Source organism: Papilio machaon, chromosome 22, assembly GCF_912999745.1.
Source record: "Papilio machaon chromosome 22, ilPapMach1.1, whole genome shotgun sequence".
Taxonomy (NCBI): Eukaryota; Metazoa; Arthropoda; class Insecta; order Lepidoptera; family Papilionidae; genus Papilio; species Papilio machaon.
Genome location: NC_060007.1, coordinates 2,576,186 through 2,600,566, shown reverse-complemented (window position 1 = coordinate 2,600,566; position 24,381 = coordinate 2,576,186). Strand labels below are relative to the sequence as shown.

Here is a 24,381-nt window from a genome sequence, read left to right as displayed (position 1 = left end):
AACCGATTATAATAAAATTCGCACACCATGTGCAGTTCGATCCAACTTGAGAGATAGGATAGTTTAAATCTCAAATTATAGTCGCAATTTTAATTTATTGCTAATTCTTTTTTTTAACTGCGCGCGGACGGAGTCGCGGGCGACAGCTAGTAGATTATATATCTATGATTCGAAACAAAATATCTTATTTACTATTGTGTAAGTTTGCCCTACCAAAACATTACATTTTGCTATTATAGTTCTCTCATCAAATAAAAAATTAATAAAACTTACATAACTTGTAGTGATGTATACAAGAATCTTTTTGACTTGGAAGGGCCTCATCAGTAAAAATGTTATAGCTAGAAGAAAATAAGTGCTGAAATACATAAGACATTCACCTTAAATATATCTATATTTCATGGTATATTTAGATAGTAAACTAAAATTGTATCTCAATATATTCACAATCTGATAGAAAATTAGGTACTCGTAAAATGTTTACCATTCACAAGACTTACTTTATTTATGTTATATCAAGAAATAAATATTTATTTGTATTTTTAAAATGTTATGTTTTTCTAGATTCATATTTAATATTAATAATGTTGCTGGTTCATTTAAAATATAATTTCCGCTGTACTTCTATATTGTGTTAAAAATATATTTTGATGTCTTCCAAAAATGATCTTTGAAATTAAATACTTTCATTAATGTAGTATTGGTGTGTAATTGGTTAATATCTCTGAACTGATCTATAATAAATATTATGCACAGTACAATTATTTTTTTAATCCTGTTATTATTAATTTAGGTGGATGGAAGTCAGGTTAGAATTTCAACCTAACAACTTTCTTGTGGCTATCGCCTCTAAGGGATACAAAGGTGGACAGTACTTGACTAGGCAAATGTTTAAGTTTCATCTTAAAAACATATCCTGTAGAATTTTGTCAGTTGATGTCTATTCTGACAGTAAAAAAGTCTACTTAGAACAGAATATTAAAAAAATATGTAAAATCTTAGTAGAAGAAATATATTAAAAGGTTTTATACATCGTCAAATAATGATTGCTAATTAACGTTCAAAAATAATTTATTTAGACTATTAACAAAACTGCTACAAATCTAGAACTGGGTAGCTTTCGTCTTCTTCTTGAATAGGCTCTAAAGCGAAGTCCATTTGCCGGTGGGGTTCTTGTACAGGTTCAGAAGGTTCTGGCATAATAGTTACATTAGACTCTGTGATTGCCTCATCACTTCGAGCCTGTAGCCTTTGTCGGTCTAATTTCACCACGTGCATTATATCTTCTGCGTAACAGTCGATGTGCGTTATCGTATCTTTGACCCGATTTTGTAGTGATCTGAAAAATAGTAAAAAGCCATTTCAATAATTTCCTAAGAGTTTTTTTAATTTTCCTCTGTTCTTTCGTATTTAAATGTAACAGTTATTGATGTGTTCCTACATTACTTGCCTTATTCTAATTAATTTTATTACACTAATATCGTAGCAGCGATGTAAATTAACTTACACGATTCTATCAATATTGTTTCTTAATTCGTTAGTAAATCTCTTAAGCTTTCCTTGTTCCATACGTAGCTGATAGGTCACTTGATCTGCGGTCTGTTCCTCTACAGGTCGTAGTCTCCTTTCATTTAGTCTACCTTCAACTAATTTCCGTCGATCCATTGTATTGAGTACACTCCTTTCTGTTGTCTCCAATTCAATGTCCAATGATTTTAAGTCGCGAACAGCCTGTTAAAGGATAATAATTATTCTAACTTGTTGTATGTTGTAGACATAAATTTCTTCTGTTTATATTATTTTTACTTTAAAACTATACGTGTTAGGTTTAATATTGTACCTCATGTCTTTGCCATTCGAGATCTTGTAACTTTATAATATTGGCGTGCAAACGTCTCCTTATCGCGGAATCAACCCGAGTACCGTACGCCTGCGCTGCGATCGAAAGCTCCACTCTTGCTGCTCTGATCTACATACAATACTCTTTAGTTACTTAAATTGTTCTGTACGGATAGGAATTGTGAGAATCAACAATTTGTATGTGGTCACGTTGATATAATGGAAGAAATGAATAAGCGTGAAAAAAGCGTTTGATGCAATTTCTGACTTTTGTATCGAATGAAAATGGCTATTAATTATGATCATTTTGGGACAATAAATGAAAATAAAAGAGATCTAGAAGATTTGCCGGCGTTACATGAAAATTTTAACTTTGATTTGTTTGCTAACCTTCTGACGAGTTACCACTGCAAGTCTTAATGTATTAATTCCAGCGTCTTTTAATTTTGAACATCGTCGTTCCCATCGGACCACAGATAAAGATCTGATGGTGTAAAAGTAGTATTAAATAAAGACAACAAAGACGAAAAACAGTTTTAGTTATTCATACTCTAAATTTCTAAAATAAAAGGACCGATATCTACTAGCTATACCAGGCGGTTTAATAAAACTTTTTTACAGCAACGAACAGTTTTTAAACTTTGTAATTTATTTGGACCAAGTACGTTATTGGTTCGTAATTGTTACAACAACTTATAATATTGGTATGTAATTAAATCTTACTTTTTCTTCTTTCTCTTTTTATTGTCGTAATTATCAGGTTTGTTCGTATTCCAACAGGCTTCATCTACAGATATCGCTTCACATTTCTGTAAGGCTTCTTTCTGTATTTTGCTTTTAATTTTTTCAAGGTTTACTTTAAGGTTTTCCACTTGTGGAATAACAGTTTCGAATCTCTTCTTTTGTTGTCGTAGGAATATTAATTCCTTAAAAACAAAGAAAGTTATATGGCAGTTTTTATCTTAATGTCAAACTACATACATTTTTCTTACTTTCTTATGTTATTGTTATTCGTTGGGCCTATTTCTTCCTTCTAATTACCTTTGAAAAACAAACTTACGTTTAATAAGATAATATGTACCTGCATAACAGCCTCCTCGACAAAATCGATCATTGGACTTAACACACCGGGTTTTGCAAAGTTAGTTGACGCGTGTATTTCTTCGTTTATCCTTTGTACTACAACATGCAGCGCCTCTCTTTCATGCTGGATGGCATCTAGAGTTTCATCAACACGTTTCTCAAGATCTTGTAACACCCATCGCCATGAAGCAATGTCTGACATTCTATTAAATTTACTAGTGTTATGAAAGAAATTTACTATAGTTTATGAGCGTCGCCACGTGCTTGAAGGCGGGAGGGTAGAAATGTTAGCACCCTCCACATCTAGAGAATTGAAAATTGTAACATAGATATAATACTTCGAATAAGACCATATTGATGGCAACTGCCTCCCACCAAGACCTAGCCTAAATCATCGGCTGTCGACGCCCATAAGTTAGTTACAAAGATTATTGCATGTCATTAAACATTACAAGGTCTAGCACATAGCACAATGCCGTAAATTGAACCAAGGCAAACCCGATATGAACCTGGAATAGATTTGGTTTATCCTAGACCAAAAGATTCAAATATAATATGTAATATCAATTAAGATATTATAGAAAAGTCTTAAGTTGTTGCGAATTATTATAGCAACTAGGCTTGTAGCATCAATTCTGAGGTGTAGCAAACTTTGCGTTTCATTTTGTCTTTGTTTTCATGTCTCTGGTGGTCTCTGGTCGTTCGACGACGAGGCGAGACGTAATAAAGAAAATAAATGTTATCTTTCACTACCTTTCCTGCAAACATTTCTTGAGTAAATACTCATCGGACTCGTGCATGAAATTGTTCAACATCACCAATTCTTGGGTATCATTGACTTGTTCCACGACCTTCGCATTTAACTTGTCACTTATGTACCTGATTTTAGATAAGGTCTCCGTAAAACCATATAGAGCATCTTGGAAAAACATTTTAATATTACTATAAATAATAAACGATTATTAAAACGTTATACGTATAAAATAAAAATGTAAATAACGATTTTATATTGTAAAATGTGACATTTGTTGTCAATTCACATTTAAAATAGTTTCAAAATCTTTGCAAAAGAAGATAAGTTCATAAAAGACGGACAAAGAAGGTTTTAATCTTACTAATAACAGAATAGTGCTACATTATAACAACAAACCGAACTTTTAAATCCATTAAAAACTGGATGACAATGACAGTCATTCATAGCGTTGTTTTTTTTGTTTTTGAAAAAAGTAAAAGGTGAATAAAGCGCTCTTTATCCGGTAAACTGCGCCTAGCGGAAAATTCAAGCAATGATTTATTTATAAACTAAAGCATATTATGTTGCAAATCTCTTCTTCGGAATATGTGTAGGAATGGGAATAAATATTTGAGTGTAAATCCTCCGTCGGAGCAAAATCGCTTTTTTTTAATCAATTTCCGATATTTACATGTTTAAATCAGTTGAATATGTAAATATTGAAAATCAAAAAATTTTTATATGTACATAAACAGTACATTTTTTAAAGAAAATTACAATAAGATCATAAATTAACAATTTCCGTTTATATTTATAATACATCATGAATTTACTTTGACTTTCCATTTGACGAAGAAATTTGATATTTTTAAAAGGATTTAAAAATTTCCTTTAACGCTATATGAACTGGCTTCAGAAGTGCGAAGTAGACCAATTCTGCGACGCTGATTATACTGAACCCGAGGAAGAGACTCAGCAGACCTCCGATTGCACCTGCAACACTTGATAAAGTCAATTTATTGTCTCATGTAATTAGAAATCTCTGTTTTTAAAATGTTCGGCAAAACTGAATGGGACTGGCAACCTACACTATGCATTTCAGGTGTTTAAAAAATAAGTTTTGACAAATGATTTTTGGCGGGCTTAAATCGATTTGGTATTTTAGAAATATTACCTGTCAAAAACTATTACGCAGTGTGTTTAACTAACATTTTCAACTCGCTAAGTTAAAAAATTCAGAAATAATGCAGAAAAACAGATAATAATGCAGTAGTAAAATAATAATGCAGTAGTGAAATAATAATAACAGAGCAAAGTAGATACGGTAATAATAAAAAAAATCAGAGCCAACAAACCAAAATCGTGAGTATTTCCTATACAAATTAGCGTTAGCTATGTTTTGACATTAGTAAGTAAGATGGCGTTTGCGTAGCACTAAATTGCTGTTAAATAATATTTATTTATACTTTAAATCTTCTCATTCTCTTAGTGGCTTGCGTTCGTAGACAAAAATGCACTTAGTGAGCTTAGTAAATTAATGATAGAGCGTAGATAATGATTTGAACTTACCCGCAAAATAATAATCATCATATTGTGTGTGACGATGCTGTCCCAAAAATATGTCGTCATAAAAATGAACGTTAATACGAGTAACTTCACCCCTGAAAAAAGGTAATTATAAAAAATTACCTCTATCTAAATATATACATAACTCAACTTATAAAAATTAAATTAATAGTTATTCATAAATTTATAAAAATGAAAGTTTTTTGCATATAAGTAAAATTAATTTAATTTTTTACTTGTATTAAATAATCTCACACTATCGTAAAGTGGTCCCTAAGCCCGTAAGTATTGAGTTAGTATGAAAAGCTACTTTGAATTAACCCTTAAAGGACTCTGAGTACAATATTTACTGTTTAAACCGGAAGTCTGATTTCGAAATTCTCGGCACGCTAATGAGATCTGAATAGAAGACTTGACTGGAGTACAAAATGTCGTTACAGGCGGGGTAGCAGGACGCGAATTCAGTCTGCGCTTTCCTGTCCTCTTGGCTGTCTTCATAATATGCGTAAGTTAATTGCTCTTCTACTTTTGCTGGAATGTATTATTTTTCAAAAGTAATATTACATACAGAATACAAAGTTAGTGTGGATTTTCAATGTCGAAATATTGTGAATGACAACAACACAATAAATGATCATAAAATGTTTTTAAATGTGTAATGACGAACGCGTGAATTGAATTAGATGAATGGTAAGGGGCTTCTAAACTTTCTAATGAAATATCATTAAGTAATTCTTACCTCTAACTTCTTCGATGCAACGAAAATCTGATTTAGTTGAACAAATCGACTCCCAAATATAAAGTCCTGAATAGTAGGTATTGAAATATGTAAAAAAAACTAATATAAACATTCGCGAAAATTTGTAAAGAGGAATGTCCTTGTAAGTCCACCTTTCACTATTAAGGGTAATATTAGCCACGCGCAGGTTTGCCAATGACTCACCCTTCAGTGATCATCTGCTCAGTACCCTCAGTTAACACATGACGTCATGAGGCCATCGGCAAAGCTTCTGCGCACGAATAACAAGGTTAAATTTAAGGCAAACTAAATTTAAAACTAAGATGAAACTTCAAGGTCAGCCTTTACACTAGAGTACAAGGTTATAGCAGGAAAACTCTAATGTCATACATACTTGGCCAATTATATAGAACGCAATGACATTTCTTCTTAACCTCACGAATCCATAAATCATGTTTACAGTTACTGTCCGTATAGAATTCATAGTAATTCAACTTGTTTTCGTCTTGAAAGAAGCATTGCCTTATATAGGGCGCTAGAGCTCGTAGAGCATTGTCCGTCTTGTAAGTCGTCGGTGATACTTCGATTGTTGTCATTTTATTCATTGGTAACCGAAGGACCGTACTGACGTACACGTGATCCGTTGGTGAACTAATAAGCACCTAAAACGCATTCCTATTTATATACTACTTAAACATGGATTGCAACTTAAAGATCTACAAAAAGACGACATTAAAAAAATGTAGAGTAAAATGGAAAAACTGTTACTTTTTGAAATTGGTTAGTACCAATGCCAGCAGAGTCCAATGACTCAAGTAAAGAATATCTCAAGTCCACTGTGTACTCAAATTCACTGAAAGAACTTTTCTATACTGCGGACAAACTTATAATTTACCACCTTTTTATCGGATCCTTCATCAAATTTAAAGTTTTCTAAGATTTAAGTCAAAAATGTTCCCTAAAAGTCCGTTCAATAGAAACAAAATACTTACATTGTAGCCAAGGTTGTTACCATCGCATTCGTATTGATGTTCACTACTGTTTAGATATAGTTCAACACCTAAACCATGGATTTCTCCAGATGCCATGACTCTTAATGGTATCATTGTAGGGTCTGGTGGGAATACCTTAGGATATCCACCGTCCAAGCTCCAATTTAAAGGCTGTTGTGTTACGTTTTTATCAAATGTCTTATGCCAGTACTGCGTATCGTTATTCCTAAAATTGTAATAAGGCTATTATAAAAATTAAACTTACATTTTATTCGACACTACTCTTTTTTTATTTTCCTATGTTTTTTTTTCTTTTTAATGACTTCGGTCTTGCAGAACCACCGTCATTAGACGAATACAGTACCATTTTTTTTTATCAACGCGTATGTTACGTTAAATATTTGTAAATACTTCCTCAATACAGTGTAGAGTAGTACTTAGTTGTAATATTATTTAAGTTAAGATAGTTTAATAAAAGTATGCAAACATACATAGCATTCAAAGGTAGACTATTGAATGCGAAACAGAGACCATAATCCGTAAATATCGGCTTGAACATCTTTTCGCAGCATTCTTTTTCTAACCACTCAAATTCTTGTGTTGGTCGCCAGTAACAAGATTTTATTATGTCTGTACATTTTGGTGAACCCTGAAAAAAGAAAAAGAGAGAAACATTAAAGTTAGACGTTAATCTACATTGTAACTTTCAGACCAAAATCTTATTTCCTTTACTATTCCCTTCTTCGCGTACTTTCAGGTCACATCCTTTTGGCGACTCATAGTCTGTTTCCACCCTTATTATCTCTAATAATACTCACCTCTACAATAAATTTCTGCATCTGTACGTTATCTTTTGGGGTCATACGTTTTTGCGGCGCCTGCTTTGTACGTGACATTTGTGGACACACGAGAGACGCGAAGAAATGATTCAAGCTTTGCCTTAAAAGATTAAAATATTTGCTACCATATCAATTTTAATTATTAGTTCCATTATGTCTAAAGGCGTAGTTACATACAACTAATTTAGACGAAACAAAGTAGAGCAAAGGAAAGGAACACAGAAATATTAGTTTATTTCAAGTTTTCTTTGTTTTTTGACCCTAAAGGTATTACATAAGTGATTAAAAAAATATATACTAACTTATCGATCTCAGAAACATTTACGTAAGATCGTTGTAAATGTAACTGTGGACAGACTACCACCATTGGAAACGGTACAGCCCAAATGGGTGTAGGCAGAGAGTCGATAACGTTGACGAAAGGTGTGGAATGCCATTTGGAGAATAACTGAAAGATGTTCACGGCGCAGATAGCGATGCTAATGACGAGAATAACAACCCATATCATTCGTTCCTTAAAGCTGAATGTCGGCTCGAAGATGTACCTAGAAATTGGAAGACAAATTTATTGATCTTTTCTCAAAAAATTTAGTGTATACAGAATGTTTTGATGAATATGCTTTAACTTTGTTTTGATAGCTCAAAGTGTTAGTTAGCGTTTGAGTTAGTATTAGTAATTTTAATTTAAAAATTAATTTAGTTGAACCAATTTCATAGATGTTTGATTTTCAATATTAGTGAATTAGAAACGATCTTACTTAACTCCGTGTAGGGATCCCTCGTATAAGAATTGTTTCAACCCTTTCATCACCTCCCTTAGCCACAGGCGCGCGAACAATTTGCAATTCCCCGCCTTGTTCCGTTCCAATGAAGCGACAATATTCCCTGCTCCTCTGCCCCGTTCCAAAACTTTTGGACTTAGATATTCGTAGTCTTTCAAGTAATAATTTCCAATATATTCCAAACTTCGAAGTGATTCGATATCGCTATTGGCTGACGAAACATCATGAGTTGTGTCAATTTTTGGTTCGATTTGCGACATTATTTCGAGTTTATTTCAAATTTATAATTGAATGTAACTAAGTAGAAGACGTTAGAAAGCTGATATTCAAGTGACAACTCGATGTGACTCGACACCGAAGTGCATAACAATTCCGATAATTGTTTGATGCAATCAATTTCATTATTATTATTTGATTGTTTGTAATTCTGTCTGTATTCCATAGCAGCTGTGCAGCTTCATAAGATCTTTTAAAAGTCTTGTTTGTAAAATTGAACCTATTTCTAGGTCTTCTTTTATTATATCTCAGTTTCATACCAAAAAGTATTTTTTTTTTGGTCAACTTTGCTATTTCCTTACATTTTGTATTTGCTGTTACCAGCACTATAATACTATGATTTTTATGTTGGTTATAATTTACATATAACGCGAGCATCGCCACGCTGCTTTATTAGTGAAACAAAGAGTTAAGTTAACGACACACACTTGTCCATCGTATGCACTTAACCGTATTACTGTTATTAATGATTATCATGTCAAAGTTAATTCGTGTTGTAGTTGTATTAAAAGTATCTAAGTGTTATTAACTCCTTAGCATAATTAAATGAGTACTATAAGTTTTAATTTTTTTTTTTTTGGAGTGAAGGTTTCAGATACGTGGTCTAGAATGCTTTATGTTTTATGTATGTTTGTAAGAAATAATCAAAATATTCGAAGTTATCAAACTATAAGGGCAAAGATAATCAAAAAACTATCAAAAAGAAGGTGGTGCCTCCGGCCACAGTCGTCACTACATCTAACTCCCATCAAACTTTTCACTGCAAAAATATAAGTTGACGTTATTTTTATATGAAAATACGTATAACATGAAATTTATTTTAAATCTCTACTGTTGCCAATCCATTGCAATGATATCGTGGATAGAATATATTTATGAATCATTTTTAATCTATACATATTAATGAAATTGAAGTGTCTGTTTGTAATAACGGGAAAAAGTATATTTTGTTACATTCTGCTCTTAAGAAGTCGCGGGCGATCGCTAGTTGTCATATAAAAATTTTTTTTTTAAGTATCAACTTGACAAGTCGTGGTATATCCTGAAACTGAAACCATACAAATGAACGGGAGCATGTAACAGGTTTAAAGGATTCTAGGAACACATTTTTATTACCTTGTTACATACTTCTTTGTTTATTTTTATTTAATTTAATATAAAAACGGTAATAGTTCAGCAGGCAGAATTATCAGATCAAATGTTCATGGCAGGTTTAAAACCTAAATTCTCGAGTCTGTCTTCGCTTAATGAGTAAATGATTTTGACAGAATTATCTAATATATAAAATTCTCGTGTCACAGTTTTCGTTCCCGTACTCCTCCGAAACGGCTTGAGCGATTCTCATGAAATTTTGTGAGCATATTCAGTAGGTCTGAGAATCGGACAACATCTATTTTTCATAACCCTCCCCCCCCCATTTTTTAACTGCGCGCGGACGGAGTCGCGGGCGACAGCTAGTAATCTTATATATTTGTCGTTCCTGTAAAACTCTCGGTTTGACCTCATGTGTACTTGACCTTAAATACCCAGTTAAACCGCAATTTTGACAAGAACTAAATATGATCCGGGCTGTTTATAGTAACAAGATATTGTATTTATTTCAGGACAATAGTTGTATTACGTATCGAAATACGAATATTTCTTACGATCAAGTTAAAGTCATACAAATTATGAAATTCTGGCGTAACTATGTGTTATAAAACGTAATTAACGTGACAATTGTTATCTTTCTTCAATGATTCTAGTTTAGTGTTATAGTTATAATTAGGGAATCAAACGCGGTCGCACAAGGGTCAATGTTTGTTGATAAGCATATTTTTCTATCGTCATAAGATGTGGGTGATTTAGATACTTTATAATTTTTAAGGAGAGATTCAACTAGAACTTAAAACATGTAAGCAATAATACGGGAATAAAAATAACAATGAAATGATAGATAAAAAAATAATCCTAACCTCACCTGTGACATATCGTACTAAATCGATAGAGCCAGTAATTTCTACCTTTGTACCGGCCGTTATATTAGCTCAGGTTTGAGATTATTTTTGGCGTGGTTTTAAGGCATAATTTCAAATACCAAAGGTTAATGTTTTTATTCAAATAAATTTATATTATAAGGAAGTAAAGTAAATTAAAATATAAATATCAAGACTTTGTAGTCGTAGTATAATAAAGCTACTCATCTTATACCGTCAGTGTTATCGCATTACTCTAGTTAGCTCAGTTCAGTTACCACTCTTTACCGCAACAAACACTCACACACTCCGTTAAAATATTATTGAAATATACATTCTGTTTGAAAGAACGTGTAAATTGAGGCACAATATTTCTTTAGCAGGATTTGTGTTTAACAGAAATGATGTCTTTAAATAAATTTGTTTCCTTGCTTATTATTTTGGGCTTCATCAATGAAGGTACGTTTTACTTTGATTACTATTACATTTTCAAGTTACGTAGACATTGTAGAATTGGTGCTTCGATATTTCGAAAGTATGTACATGATTAATTTGTGGTTCACTTTATATTATACCAGCTGTCGCCGGCGACTCCGTCCGTGCGGTTTGAAAAAAAAACTTAATTTGTAGCCTATGTGTTCTTCCAGATTATGATTTACAATCTACATCTATGCCAAATTTTATCGAGATCCTATGAGGCGTTCCGGTAATACCTTCAAACAAACGTCCATCCATCCATTTATAATATTAGTAAGATTAGTTTTGAGGTTATTATTGTTATTTTTGTGAAAACCAATTGTTGCACTTTATTAAAAAGTTTTTTTATTTATTTCAGCTTGGTGTATTCGTTGTTACTACTGCAATAGTGAAAATAACACAGCCTGTCTTGATGTGAACGCTTACAGTGAGGACATAAGATCGCATATTGTACCTATAGTCGAATGCGAATCCGCCATTCCAAATCCAGGTGGATACAGTTTCTTTTGCAGAAAGATCTCTCAGACTAGTAAGTAATCGACACTAGTTTTTTTACAAAAAAACTTATTTTATTCAACCATTAATCCAACTACCTTAATACCCTAACTTATTGCAGGCTCGAGCCCCTTGTTGTGAACATGTATGCATGACGAAGATTTTTATTTAGCGAATTTGTGTCCAGCACCATTCGAACTTTATAACTTTTCACAATTTCACACGAGAATGTAAACAGCGTAGTTTGATTTTGAATAATAATGTATCGTTAGATTCATTTTCTTTTTAAATGATTGTCTAAAATTCTTGTACTATTTTCAGTTTTCCATTCTCATCGCGAGTCTGACATTCGTGTAACGCGAGGATGCGGTTGGATGCGGCATTCTCAGCCGTGCTACCGAGATGACAATACTGACCACCTCGGCATCTCCTGTCAATGTTTCGAAGACTATTGTAACTCGTCTGACAGACTTGACCCCTCCACACTTGCTATCTTGTTCTGTTTCTTTGCTGGTGTATTGTATTTTTGGCGTTGAATCAATTTACGATTGTTAGTTTTTTTATCGTGTTGTAGGTTAAACTTTCATTGAATTTTATGAACATGACATTTTTCTTTCTAACTGTTTATTTTACTTTTTAGTTAAGAAACTCTGTGCCCAAAATATCTTAGTTTTGTACACCATGAAATCTAAGAAAAATTTATAAAAACAGTAAGTATTGAAATGAAAGCTCAGTTTTTCTATTTGCTTTAAAGCACCTAATGAATTAAATCCATCCTAGAAAACACAGTACATATTAAACAAATATTAAATATGCTTAAAATAAGCTCATGCAATGAATTGGAAAATATTGTTGAATGTAGTATGGAAATAGAATATGTTTAATCCGGACAAGACAAAAGACAACAACCGGATCGTGCAGAGGGTTAGCCAGCCGGGAGCACACTGTTTTATATTTGCTCGCTGCTTATTTAATAAAATCCGTGTATGGCCATAATTTAAGCGGATCCGAAACATTTTTTTTTTGCCACTTTACCAAACCTCTGATATAATTTTATTTATCTTCTCATATGATAGGGTATGTCAAAGTACATACATCACTCAGTATAATTGTAAATATTTTTTTATTTTATTTTACTTCATTAACATTATTCATAGTCATCATCGTAGCAGAATCCGAATTCTTCAGTCGTAAAATTTTCAAACCAATTTAGCAATATTTTTTAAATTAACCTTTTTTATGGTGTAATTCTGTTTAATGTGTGTAGCTTTTTTATGGTGTCGGGGGGGAAATCTTCCAAAGATACCCTGACTTCAGAGGGGAAGATTGGGTTATGTAGGATTAGACCAACTAAAACCCTCAGTGGCCTAACTCAAGTGCAATATAGGGGGATTCCGGGATCTCCAAAGAACACACAACAATGTATGTAGCTCTAGTAATATTTTGAAATATAAAAAATTAATCAGATTTCCTGTGCTAATAGTTGTTTATTTCTTACGTACACATCATCGTATCAATTGTTTATGGATTAATTTTTCGCTATAGTACAATAATAAATGCCCTGTAGCGATAAACAAACTTGACCTTACCGAGCATTCATATTTACGTTAATAATTACAAAATGGCGGTTCCAAACACACACAATTATGAATCTTCTACGTCATAAAAGGTAAGACGAAGCAATTATTAAATTATTTATAATTACATATACTTAGCGCCATATAAATACCAACAAACGATAAAATAATAATTTTACTAAAGTGTTTGTTGTGTGTTATTTATTTCATTGTTTACTTTATCGACAAAAGAAAGGCGACGAGGCTTATCGAGCAAAATCTCCTTTATTCACTAAATTAAAAATTAAAAGTAACGGCAATACTTCTAAGTAATGAATTGTGTTTGTGGAGGTATATCAACATTACCCAATATATGTACATAAATGTACATCTCTGCACATCGTTTCCTCACTCCAGAGGGTCGCGACCTCTCCTCTTGACCATCTCGCGAAGGGTGGTTCATGAGAGAGAGGTTTTCTTGGGAGAATTATCTTGGTGGGTTATCTGGGTGTACATATATGTACATACAGAATGGTTATTTTAACTGTCTCGTAGTGTGAAATTCTCATACTAAACATATACATAAAGGGACTCTGACACATTTTGAGTTTTGTACGATATTGAGTATAACAGATATTAGAATATTTTAATGATGTTAAAAGTTTCATTGACATGAATATTATTAAACAGTGAATAACTCATCAACAGATGTAGTGGAATAGAAGCTTTGTTTATATTCTGTCGCTGCGTTCGACGAATTGCGGTCCGCTAGAGGAAATCTCTCGTAGTGGTATTTGTACACGATCCTGTGTTGTTTTACTAATCTATTTACATTGTTTGTATTATGTAATGAAACAACGTAACACGTGTAGTCTTTTGATATAAAAATATTACTCTTATAGTGTTGCATTTTAAGCTTGTACTAAGATCTGTACTGCGATATAACCTGAATCATGTTTGATCTATATGTGATATCCTTATAGTTAGACTAGCTGTTTCCTTGCGGATTCATCTGCATGAAATTCTATTTATTTTTGTCACACAGAAGAACTTTAACTTATTGTTTATATCGCGTAAAACTTTCTATTGCAAATGTCAAAATTCAAATTCTTAAATGACAACGCCTTCGCCATTGGCTGAGAATTACTGTTAGCATAGCAACCATCCATCTTTGCTGCTATTGGCTTGTGTCCCTTTCGCAAAACTATTTTTTTTTCGGCGTGAAAATATATAGACTAAAGTGTGTCGTATGTATAGGGCTTTTTATTCCAAAAAGAATTATTCATTATTATTAGAAAAATATGCTGTGCTTCTCATAATCTTTCATTGCAAAGAAGTGTGAGTTTACGCTTTATTATTTAAATATAGATAAGTTACTTAACAGTCATTATAATTTTAGTTATTTCTATTAATGTGAGAAAATATGCTGAAAATAAGCTCAGCCACGTCTTTGCAGCTATTGTGAATATGCTCATTGCAAACCCTAATATGTACGAGTATAAAATCGTCATCCCTTCAAAAGTACCTTAGGCTCGGTAAGACAATGTAGTTGAAAGGTTTCAATAAAAGACAACATATAAAGTCAAATTTGCATAACATTTTTATTTATAATCACCACAGACATCAAACAATACAGCATCTATGTTAACATATATAGTTTTTTGTTTTGACAAAGTTATTTCATGGATAGACAAAATCGTACGCAATCCACACAGCCTTCGAAATAACTTGGACAAAAATATTCAACTATTGTAATATCTTATATAAGTAAACTTTATAAAAATGGCGGAAAAGTTCCATTTTAAGTTTTTAATACAAATCCTAAATTAACTTTCACAGAAGAATTGACAGTTATATACATATTTTTAAAATAAATTTTTCAGGCAAGTGTATCTCTCTCTACCTTGTAAAAAATGTAAGAAGTAACATAAATAAAGAATGTTTATTCGTAATTACTTTAGTAAGTTTTAATTTAGCAGCTAGGGTGTTGCAAAGATAATTAAATGCATTTTTTTTATTTAATTTTTTTTACATCGCAATTATTTAAATAGTTCTTTGAAACCACAAAAAATAAATACATTTATGTTACATAACACAATCTTATGGCATTTATCAAAGCTTAATTTAAAGTCAATTTTTATTTCGCGGAGTATAAGTATTGCAGCGAAAATGTCAGGGTAATGGACTTAGGCTCGTTTCGTTTGTCTCTTCTTTCTTTCAATGCGCTCGGCTGATTCTTCGGAATCGCTATCCTTGTCCTCTTCGCGGTTAATAATATCTAAAAAATAGTACATACATAGTTGATACATGACCTCGAATACTTATTCTGTTATAACACAATTTCGGAATTATTGTATATCACTGATTTGTAAATTGTAAAATATAACCCGAGAGCAAATAATGCAATTTAAAGTTATTTAAATGTTAACGTGCAATTCCACTGTTGCCTCTTTTTTTCAACTACATTAAAAGTGATGAAAAAAGAAATTTCTAGTGTTTCGTGAGTAGAAACAAAAGAAAGATTCAAATTATCTTTCGTATTTACCATCATTATTGAACGATCTGCCGACACGGGGCCCGAACCACATCCCGCTACTGGTACTCTCGCTCTCCCTCTTCACGTAATCGTTACTCCGCGGATGGTCCAGCAGCTGCTGACCCAAGAGTAGCTCTTCTAAGCGTAAGTTGATGCGGTTCAAGTTTGACTGGTCGAAGTAACCGGAATCACCACGGCCAACGCGCGGGAACGCATACAGTTGACGTTTGGAAGCCAGCTCGGAATCTATAAGAAAAAGGTAAAGCTACATAAAACTGTTTGTGTTCATTTTCATGTTATGGTAAAGGAAAAATATTTCTACGTGCAAACATTCATCCCTTAATTTAGACCTATAGAAGATTAATAAAAAAATCTTTTTTAAGGCTCGGAAGTGTTTACCTTATTTATGAGTTCTATGATATGCTCTTTTCTAAGGACCAAATTATAATAAACTCGCATTGTATAATATCTAAGTATAAGGAAAACTTACTTATAAATGCGAAAGTTTAAAACTTGTAAGAAATATACTTATAAGAAAAACCTTATAATAAATATATTTTAAATTAATTATTGGTTTTTTAAACAGGAATATTGTTCTTTCTTAATAATCTAACATTACCTAAATATTGGTCGTTAACTGGCACCTGCCATGTGTGGTGGGCCCTCCCAACCCTTGGGAAAGGATACAGGTTTAGAACCCCGTCCCTTCGTAGTTTTGCACTGCTAGCTGCAAAAATAACAAAGGAGAAATCTAACTAATTATTCACTATCTTACTTCCCTAATCTTATCTTACTAATTTTATAAATACAAAAGTTTAGATGAGTGGATGGATGATTGTCAGAAAGCATCTCCAGGACGGCTCAACTGATCTTACTGAAATTTCGTATAGATGTAGAACATAGCCAGGAAGATCACATAGGCTACTAATTAAACTTTTGTACTAATTCCACGCGGACGGAGTCGCGGACGACAGCTAGTTTTATATAAAATTATTCAATACTAGCTGACGCCCGCAACTCCGTCCGCGCTGAATTTAAAGAAAACTTAATAAGTAGCTTATGTGTTCTTCCAGACTACGTTCTAAATCTGTGCCAAATTTCCTTAAGATCCGTTGGTCCGTTCCGGAGATACCTTCTAAAAAAATCCTTTCGTCCATCCATCTAAACTTTCACATTTGTAATATTAGTAAGATTATGATTTTTGAGTAGATTGAAGTATTAAAAATTAAAATTAAAAATTCTTTATTGAACTAAATATATTTTTACAAATTTTATAGAGCTCTGTCACCTGTGCTAGGTGTAACCTGTGTTACAGGAGACAGCGCCTTCTCTTATTTACGATCTTACGTTACTACAGTATAATTTCAGATATTACATTTGAATCTTTTTGAATCTAACAAGATGATCTGAGCTACTTTATGTAGCTTAAAAACTAATTTACCCAATGTATCCAAAAACTGAATTTGTATCAGCGGGGTTTAAATATCTACACTTTTTACTGAGAAAACGGTAATAAACATGTTTAGCAAAATGTACAGATAAAATATGTATACACATTTTCCTGTAAAACCAATTTATTGTACAAAATCCCACAAAAAGTGCGACTAATGATCCGAGGACCGCGCTACTCTATAAATAAAACTAATCCAACACCATTCGTATCAATCAGTCGTTTAACGGAATAGAACATAAATATATAACAAACACCACGATAAAGACATTTTGAAAATAATACTACATTAATTGTATTCCTGTTGTTTTTTGTTTAAAGTGAGTTTTCATTGCGTCAAAAATTTGTGAACATTTTGTTATTTCTGTCCTTTACATTCTCTTTGAAAAAACTGAGACAACAATATGCTTTAATACAAGTGTCGTGGCAGTCGAAGCCTAAGGTTGATAGATTTATTATGAACTAGCTTTTACCCGCGACTCCGTTCGCGCGGAATAAAAAATAGAAAACGGGGTAAAAATTATCCTATGTCCGACTCCTGGTTCTAAGCTACCTGCCCACCAATTTTTAGTCAAATCGATGCAGCCGTTCTTGAGTTATAAATACTGTAACTAACACGACTTTCTTTTATATATATAGATATATTCGGAGGAATCAACATTTTATAAAATATCATTGGAATGTCATGTTATTGTTCACGTGTATTGTTTAACTTTATAAAAACAAAAGCAACTGCAGACCTTTTCTATAAAAAGAAAGTCGTAATACATAAAGGGAAGTTACATTGAACAATTCAATTAATACTTCTATAGGGGAAAAACTAGGGATGCTCGTTTATAGTAAAAAATGGGATAGAAAGTGTTTCGTGCACTTAGCTTATTTTAATTAGTGGTATGCAGAAAACAAAAGGAAAAAGGAAAAAGGAAAATATAAAAAAACAATAGAATACCTAATCAGTTTTTAGGAAATAATGAAAGGAAAAGTTCTTCGCTTGAATTTAGTGATTAATTTAAGGATCATATTGTAGTATCACATATTAGCATCATTTGGTCAGTGGTATTTTGTGTATTGTGTTTTATCAATTAAAGATATTGCTCAAATTTATTAGACATAACAGCAACACTCAGAGTCACTCACTCAGGTAATCAGAGTTATATTTACATTAAGGAATTATTCTGTTACTATTTTGATTGTGGCTATATATAAATATATCAGATAATATTCATATTTGGGTAGGGAAAATTTAATCAATTTATTGCCGTCAGAAACCTTCGTCTCCTTGATGTCTAATAATGGACAAAGTTTTCGGTATCGGTGTCAAGTCATAGGTTGTCGATTGACCGCAAATAGTTCTACTTAGAATCTATAACAACTGTCTTCTAAACTTAATTCATTATGTTAAAATTTTGATATGACTTTGAAAGTTCATAGAAAGTATTAACGATTATAATATTTAATATTGATTATATTCATATAGGTGATCTTAGTAGTGGCTATTTAAATGACTTTATTAAACTTTAAATAAAGCAAATAACAATTAAAAAAACAAGTATTTTTAATGGTATTTAGGTATTATTATATACACTAAAAATAAAGACCTTTTCTGAATTATTTTTAGTTTGAAACCACAACTCAATGAAAACTTTGAAATTATATTTATTTTTAAAAGTTTCTGTACTTTATTAAAAATTCGAAACAGTAAAAACATGTTTAAAAATAAACATCACATGATACTGGAGAACAATTCCAAAGCAAATTCACGTTTTAATGCAACAGATTTGTTCGTAGCAGGATCGTAGCCGGCACGTATTGCCGTAGCGATCACGTAGCACCGCGGCGAGCTCGTAGCTAATGAATAAACATCTCATTCATCCGATGATATTTTAAAATCTTTTCATTAATACCTGGTTATGTGATTATTTATTATATGAATAATACTAGGCTAATAAAAGCAACAGTTTTAGTATTTAGACCATACCTAAAACAGCGTAGCTTACAAGCCTTAATTAAATTAAAGCGCCAATATCCTATTGGTTACAGGTACATTTATACAAATTTGTGGTCGTGAGATCGAATCCCGCTATTGGACTTGATTGTTGTGAATCATATCCTAACACAAGTATTTAAGTTTTTTGAAGCTGTTACAAGAAATATGCTTATGTTATTTAAAAAAAAAAACACTGTAAATTTTTATTTTTAAAATTGGTTTCAAACAGTGAAATTGAGTATAATGCGCAATTATTACAACCAGGAAATAAATATCACAGAGATTACGAATAACAACGACTAGCGCCCGCGGCCTAATTCATATTTACCACCGCTGTTCTACTCTCGCCCCTGTGACGTATTACTAAATATATTCTAAAATTTGATGTAAACGGCAGACAATTTCAAACTTATAACATACACAGATGAATATTTTTAATACTAGAAAAAATCTTTGTGTCTATCTTTATCTAATTTTCCTTTTTTGTTGATAATTTACTAGCAAAAAATTTTTCGTTAATTCTTGCGAACTGAGCTTAAAGCTTGATCGAAATTGTAGTTCTCACAAAATTATAAGCATGTAGTGCATAAGATAGATATTAGAACTCCAAATGTCGTTGGATACATTCAGTAAAAGGTTGTCGTAACTCCATAAAAAACTTTTAAGTTCATTTTGTTTACATTACATCGGAATAAGCCACGGGTTTTTCTTCAATCAAATAATTTGTGTTTTGTTTTGCATGTTATGCGAAGTGATTTTATGTAGCTGGGATGTCAAAGTTCAAGGGGTTTGTTGCGCTCCTAGTTAATTATAAAATTTAAATGTGTTCTATTTTTGAAGGAGTTTGTTATTGGACTACTCTATAATTGAAATAAAGATTGCTTCCAATTATTTTTTTTGATTGTTTATTTGAGTTGTGTCCGAAGTACAACAAAACTTTCATTTCTTTATTTAAGAATGATCATATAAAATTAAAATTTAAGCAAACTTAAAAATTCTTTCATCAATATAAAGCTCTTTAATTACTGAGTACCTTATACTATTTTGTATTCGGGTATCGAAGTTAATCCTGGAATAAAGTATACTCACAGGATGCAGTTGTTACTGCTGAGACCAGCACACAGATGGACAGGACGATTCTAGCTGTTGACTGCATAGTGCCTGCCAATAAAAACAAAAATGTATAAAACAGAATCTACGGTAATAAGAAAACCTATCCTGAACTGTTGTAGTCTCTAATCTTTTTGCAATAGAGCTGACGTTGAGTGGGAATATGTCCGAAAGATGGTATAAATTAGCTTAACAGACGCTTATTCACTCGACTCTTTAGCGCTCCTATTTCATACTTGAACGGAAAAATTGGTGACTCTAACTAGATAATTGCATTAAAATATGCTTCGAAAAATATGTGGACGGAACATATGTGGCTTATTTTTTCAATGAAAATTGCATTAGGATAATTCAATTATAATTCTAAATATAATCAGCTCTTAGATTTCTAGGCCATTATATAAAGACATGTTAACATTAATGTATACATTTTGTAAGCGGTTTTGTTTCAATGCTTTGTTATTACAAATCTAAGTTCAATACAATTTAAGTACATCGGAACTTTGTGAACAGTTGTAATAGAGTATTAAGGAGTTCGGAATTTTCCGAGTAAGCATAATACTTACTATTAATACCAGGAAATGTTACTGTTGAGATAATTTAAATCTTAATTTGTGACTAATATTATAAATGCCAAAGTTTAGATGAATGTATGGATGGATGTTTATTACTTCGTATATCCAGAACGGCTAAACGAATTTAGCTGGAATTTGGCATAGAAGGAGAATATAATCTGGAAGACCACGTAGGCTACTTATTATGTTTTTTTTTTTTTTAATTCTGGACGGACGGGCGACAGCTCGTGAAATTTAAACAAATATATTTTGATAAAATAAAATATTGTGTTTGTGAACTTATTAGTGTAGCTTTAATATAGCAAGTGTTAAAACCTATATTTTAGATACTTAACTCTTTCTTATAAGACGGTCAATTATTAAAATTATCTCAGCAGTAAACAGACTGTTATTTCTTTATTAGTATGGAAAAAAGTGGAAGCCTTTGCCATACTTGCAACGGGTTCACCATTAACTTGGATAATAGCTTTCGTAGCTTAGCGCAAATTAAATCTTTCTAATATACGATTATGAAGCTTAAGAAACGCATTTTATGACATCCTTATAACGTATTAATGTAATATATTAAACCAATTAAAAAAAATGAAGCGAATATATTGTACTCCATTATTAGAAAATTGATGAACCGAGGAATGTGTTACACACTGTTAAAAGTCGTATAAAGAAAGGTATTTTTAATAAAAAATCGAACAAATAATTTTTTTAGGGTTCTGTACCTCTAAAGGTCAAAACGGAACCTTTGTAGGATCACTTTGTTGTCCTTCCGTCTGTCAAGAGCCTTTTTCTCAGAAACGTTTAAAAGTATCAAGCTGGAATTTATTTAATTATGATTCGAATTTCTAATGGGCGACCACTATTATATTAGATTGTCTAACGGAAAGTTGGACTTATATTTTCCCGGTTAACACTAGGGTAAAGTTTTTCCGGGGAATGTAATATATATAGATACTGTACCCTAAAGATCGATATGAAATGCGAGATGTTTTTCGATACGTATTCTTACTTGGATTGTAGTGGAGTTTTTAAACGATTAGAATTTTAGCAAAACATTGAGTATTATTGATGACTATTAAACTCTATATTATATGCATAGTGAAGAAGTGCGGAGTAAAAGCTTTATAATATCGTTAGGGAAATATCGACAGGAATTATTTCCTGTTACTTTAACATCAACACAATTTAACGAAACATAAACCCATTTTTATCTAAGACCTATTGGAAGTTCCACTATTTGTTTCTAATCATTTCGAAACATTGTTACCGTATGTAAAGTCTCTATATTGAATGAAAAAAATCATGATGATACTTTGCCTAAAAGTAACAAGTACAATTACCATGGTATATATAGTCGAACTTGGATAAATAAAAGGTTTCTCCTCAACCCAAGTTCCCGCTTATGGAGGTCGTCCATTGAGACTAGACAATGACTCGCTTATCCAAGTTCGACTGGAATAAAAATTGTGCGATCTTCTACGTTATAAGTGCATTACTGTACCTAAATTAATGAAAACAGAGCATGATTTTAGTTATAACATAACTTTAAATAAAAGCCATTGGAGTTTGTTTCAAGTAACAATAATAATACGTTTTAAAATAGTACCATAAACTAGAATACTAAAGCCCGAGGCGTGAATTAAAAACAAACTAAAAAGAAAACGACGTTATTAAAAAGACACGACTTAACATGAAATTCTTATTATGAGTTATAAGGTAACCCAGGGCTTATCCCTCTAGGGAAGTCTTAGCTTCAATTACCTACAGTCAAACAGACTGTGTTTATACAGGGTGTATACTTTGACATTTTTAATCACTTACGAAGATCGAGATTTTTTCTCTTTTTTGGTATGTCTCGTTTGTAATATTAATGTTATTAATATTTAATCGTAGCCTCGGGTATGTTATACAGTTTTTATTTTATTTTAAATGTAATATAATAATAAAATAAATTTATTTTTATTTAGTTAGGAAAAGCGGTCATTTTATGATTGAAACAGGCGTCGGCATATTGATGTAGATAGTATACTCTTAATTGGATTAGAATTTTATATTTATTGCTACAGTTTGTTTATTTTAAGTGATAAATGTATAATTAATACGTTGATCAAAATGTTTTTTGCTTTGGTTGTAATTTCTTATTTGTGATTTTTTAAAACATGACTTTTTTAATATTTATTAACAATGTTATTTTTATCATTCTATTTACAATTTAAAAAAAAATTAAAACAACAGTCATCACACAAAACGTGATAATCACAAAGTTATACTAAACATTGTTATTTTTTTATATTAAGAATTAATATTTTAAATAGAAAATGATTGTATAACCAAATTCTATTATTTTATCCCTAATATTTTTAAATTATCCTTGAAAATTTTGAATCATATAAATTATTACACTATTCAAGAATAAAGACTACAAATATAAAACTTGGATCTACGTAAATTCGTTCAAAAAATTAAATACAAAAAATGGTCTTATAAGTGATAGGATGTGACTTGACTTACCTCTGCTTTTGTCACCTGTTGCGTAGAGAATGTTCTGTTGTGGTGGCTGCATCGAGCTTATATAGAGCCGTCCGCCCGCGCGCCTCTGGCTCTCAAACTTTGACAAATGAAAACATTTAACAAATCGGACATCGTTTAGTTGAGGCTTTTAATAGATTTTCATCTATTTGCGTTCAAGATACATTTGTTTTTTTTTTTCTGAATAGTATTTATTTCTTATTTTTCAGTATAAGTCTGTTGTTTTATTGAATATTTTGGATAATACTTGAAGTACAGAAAAAGGAAATTTCCTATTTATATTTGCCCTCCATGGCCAAATCCACTTTTAGACAAGGGTGGCGAGCAGTAAAGTAGGGCGCGTTTGAGCGACTGCTCATGACCCTAGATAGATGGGGGCGTCAAAAGTAAGGTCTGTCAATTACACAGTCTCGCGTATTAGGCCCCATCACACAAGGCATGGTAAAAAGGGGGCGCCATGTAAATTTCTCCCAGGGCCCTTGACGGAAAGTAGCACAAGAATTGGCTTCCCGCACACGTACTTATCAGACGAAATGCGAAAATACTGCCAATTCACTCTTGTCTTCTGTATATGGCACGGGTGAGTGGGTAATTCCTTCAGCAGCTAATACTGTTTGAAAACTTTTGTTAAACAGTTTGTTTATTTCTGGTTTGATAACGGTCAACAGTTTGAGAACCAGAGTCTATAGAGGTGAGGGCATCACGTCTACAGTTTAAGTTAATAAATTTACATTTCATCCGTCCTCTCCTGTTACACGAATCACAAACAAGTCACAGAATTTCGTAGACATGAATTATTTTGATATATCAAAGAACCCTATTGTTGACGACTAAAAATATCAATTATTAGATAGGGCGAGGAACGACT

At 32.0% G+C, this 24,381-nt stretch overlaps 4 protein-coding genes across 4 annotated transcripts; 1 reads left to right on the top strand and 3 right to left on the bottom strand.

Annotated features, from left to right (window-relative positions):
• Positions 1-1,095: 1,095 nt before the first annotated feature.
• LOC106712528 (tektin-2) lies at positions 1,096-3,854 on the bottom strand. Its single transcript, XM_014505127.2, has 7 exons — positions 3,676-3,854; positions 2,921-3,125; positions 2,563-2,765; positions 2,230-2,323; positions 1,841-1,969; positions 1,508-1,731; positions 1,096-1,339 (listed from the first exon to the last, which is right to left on the bottom strand). The coding sequence occupies exons 1-7, from the start codon at positions 3,852-3,854 to the stop codon at positions 1,096-1,098; spliced, it is 1,278 nt and encodes a 425-aa protein (XP_014360613.2).
• Positions 3,855-4,523: 669 nt separating this feature from the next.
• LOC123722251 (pickpocket protein 28-like) lies at positions 4,524-7,511 on the bottom strand. The gene is made up of 7 exons (XM_045683432.1): positions 7,444-7,511; positions 6,953-7,178; positions 6,355-6,622; positions 5,961-6,026; positions 5,572-5,752; positions 5,225-5,316; positions 4,524-4,648 (listed from the first exon to the last, which is right to left on the bottom strand). Exons 1-7 carry the CDS (start codon positions 7,509-7,511, stop codon positions 4,524-4,526), a joined length of 1,026 nt encoding a protein of 341 aa, XP_045539388.1.
• A 3,587-nt stretch (positions 7,512-11,098) lies between these two features.
• Positions 11,099-12,396, top strand: LOC106712573. The gene is made up of 3 exons (XM_014505176.2): positions 11,099-11,263; positions 11,640-11,810; positions 12,098-12,396. Exons 1-3 carry the CDS (start codon positions 11,206-11,208, stop codon positions 12,310-12,312), a joined length of 444 nt encoding a protein of 147 aa, XP_014360662.2. The 5' UTR covers positions 11,099-11,205; the 3' UTR covers positions 12,313-12,396.
• A 3,038-nt stretch (positions 12,397-15,434) lies between these two features.
• LOC106712529 (CAPA peptides) lies at positions 15,435-23,512 on the bottom strand. Its single transcript, XM_045683595.1, has 5 exons — positions 23,496-23,512; positions 20,395-20,466; positions 16,488-16,595; positions 15,878-16,114; positions 15,435-15,610 (listed from the first exon to the last, which is right to left on the bottom strand). The coding sequence occupies exons 2-5, from the start codon at positions 20,459-20,461 to the stop codon at positions 15,519-15,521; spliced, it is 504 nt and encodes a 167-aa protein (XP_045539551.1). The 5' UTR covers positions 20,462-20,466; positions 23,496-23,512; the 3' UTR covers positions 15,435-15,518.
• Positions 23,513-24,381: the final 869 nt, after the last annotated feature.

Coding starts and splice junctions, on each gene's coding strand:
- LOC106712528 (XM_014505127.2), bottom strand. CDS start 3,854: ATGTTTTTCCAAGATGCTCTATATGGTTTTACGGAGACCTTATCTAAA. Junction 2,324..2,562: donor AAAAAGAGAAAGAAGAAAAA/GTAAGATTTAAT, acceptor TTACACCATCAG/ATCTTTATCTGTGGTCCGAT. Junction 1,732..1,840: donor TCGAATGGCAAAGACATGAG/GTACAATATTAA, acceptor ATCCTTTAACAG/GCTGTTCGCGACTTAAAATC.
- LOC123722251 (XM_045683432.1), bottom strand. CDS start 7,511: ATGTTCAAGCCGATATTTACGGATTATGGTCTCTGTTTCGCATTCAAT. Junction 7,179..7,443: donor AGTCTACCTTTGAATGCTAT/GTATGTTTGCAT, acceptor TTACAATTTTAG/GAATAACGATACGCAGTACT. Junction 5,317..5,571: donor TCAGACTTCCGGTTTAAACA/GTAAATATTGTA, acceptor ACCTTTTTTCAG/GGGTGAAGTTACTCGTATTA.
- LOC106712573 (XM_014505176.2), top strand. CDS start 11,206: ATGATGTCTTTAAATAAATTTGTTTCCTTGCTTATTATTTTGGGCTTC. Junction 11,264..11,639: donor TTTGGGCTTCATCAATGAAG/GTACGTTTTACT, acceptor TATTTATTTCAG/CTTGGTGTATTCGTTGTTAC. Junction 11,811..12,097: donor CAGAAAGATCTCTCAGACTA/GTAAGTAATCGA, acceptor TACTATTTTCAG/TTTTCCATTCTCATCGCGAG.
- LOC106712529 (XM_045683595.1), bottom strand. CDS start 20,461: ATGCAGTCAACAGCTAGAATCGTCCTGTCCATCTGTGTGCTGGTCTCA. Junction 16,596..20,394: donor AGCAGTAACAACTGCATCCT/GTGAGTATACTT, acceptor TTATTTTTGCAG/CTAGCAGTGCAAAACTACGA. Junction 16,115..16,487: donor AGTTAACGACCAATATTTAG/GTAATGTTAGAT, acceptor TTTTTCTTATAG/ATTCCGAGCTGGCTTCCAAA.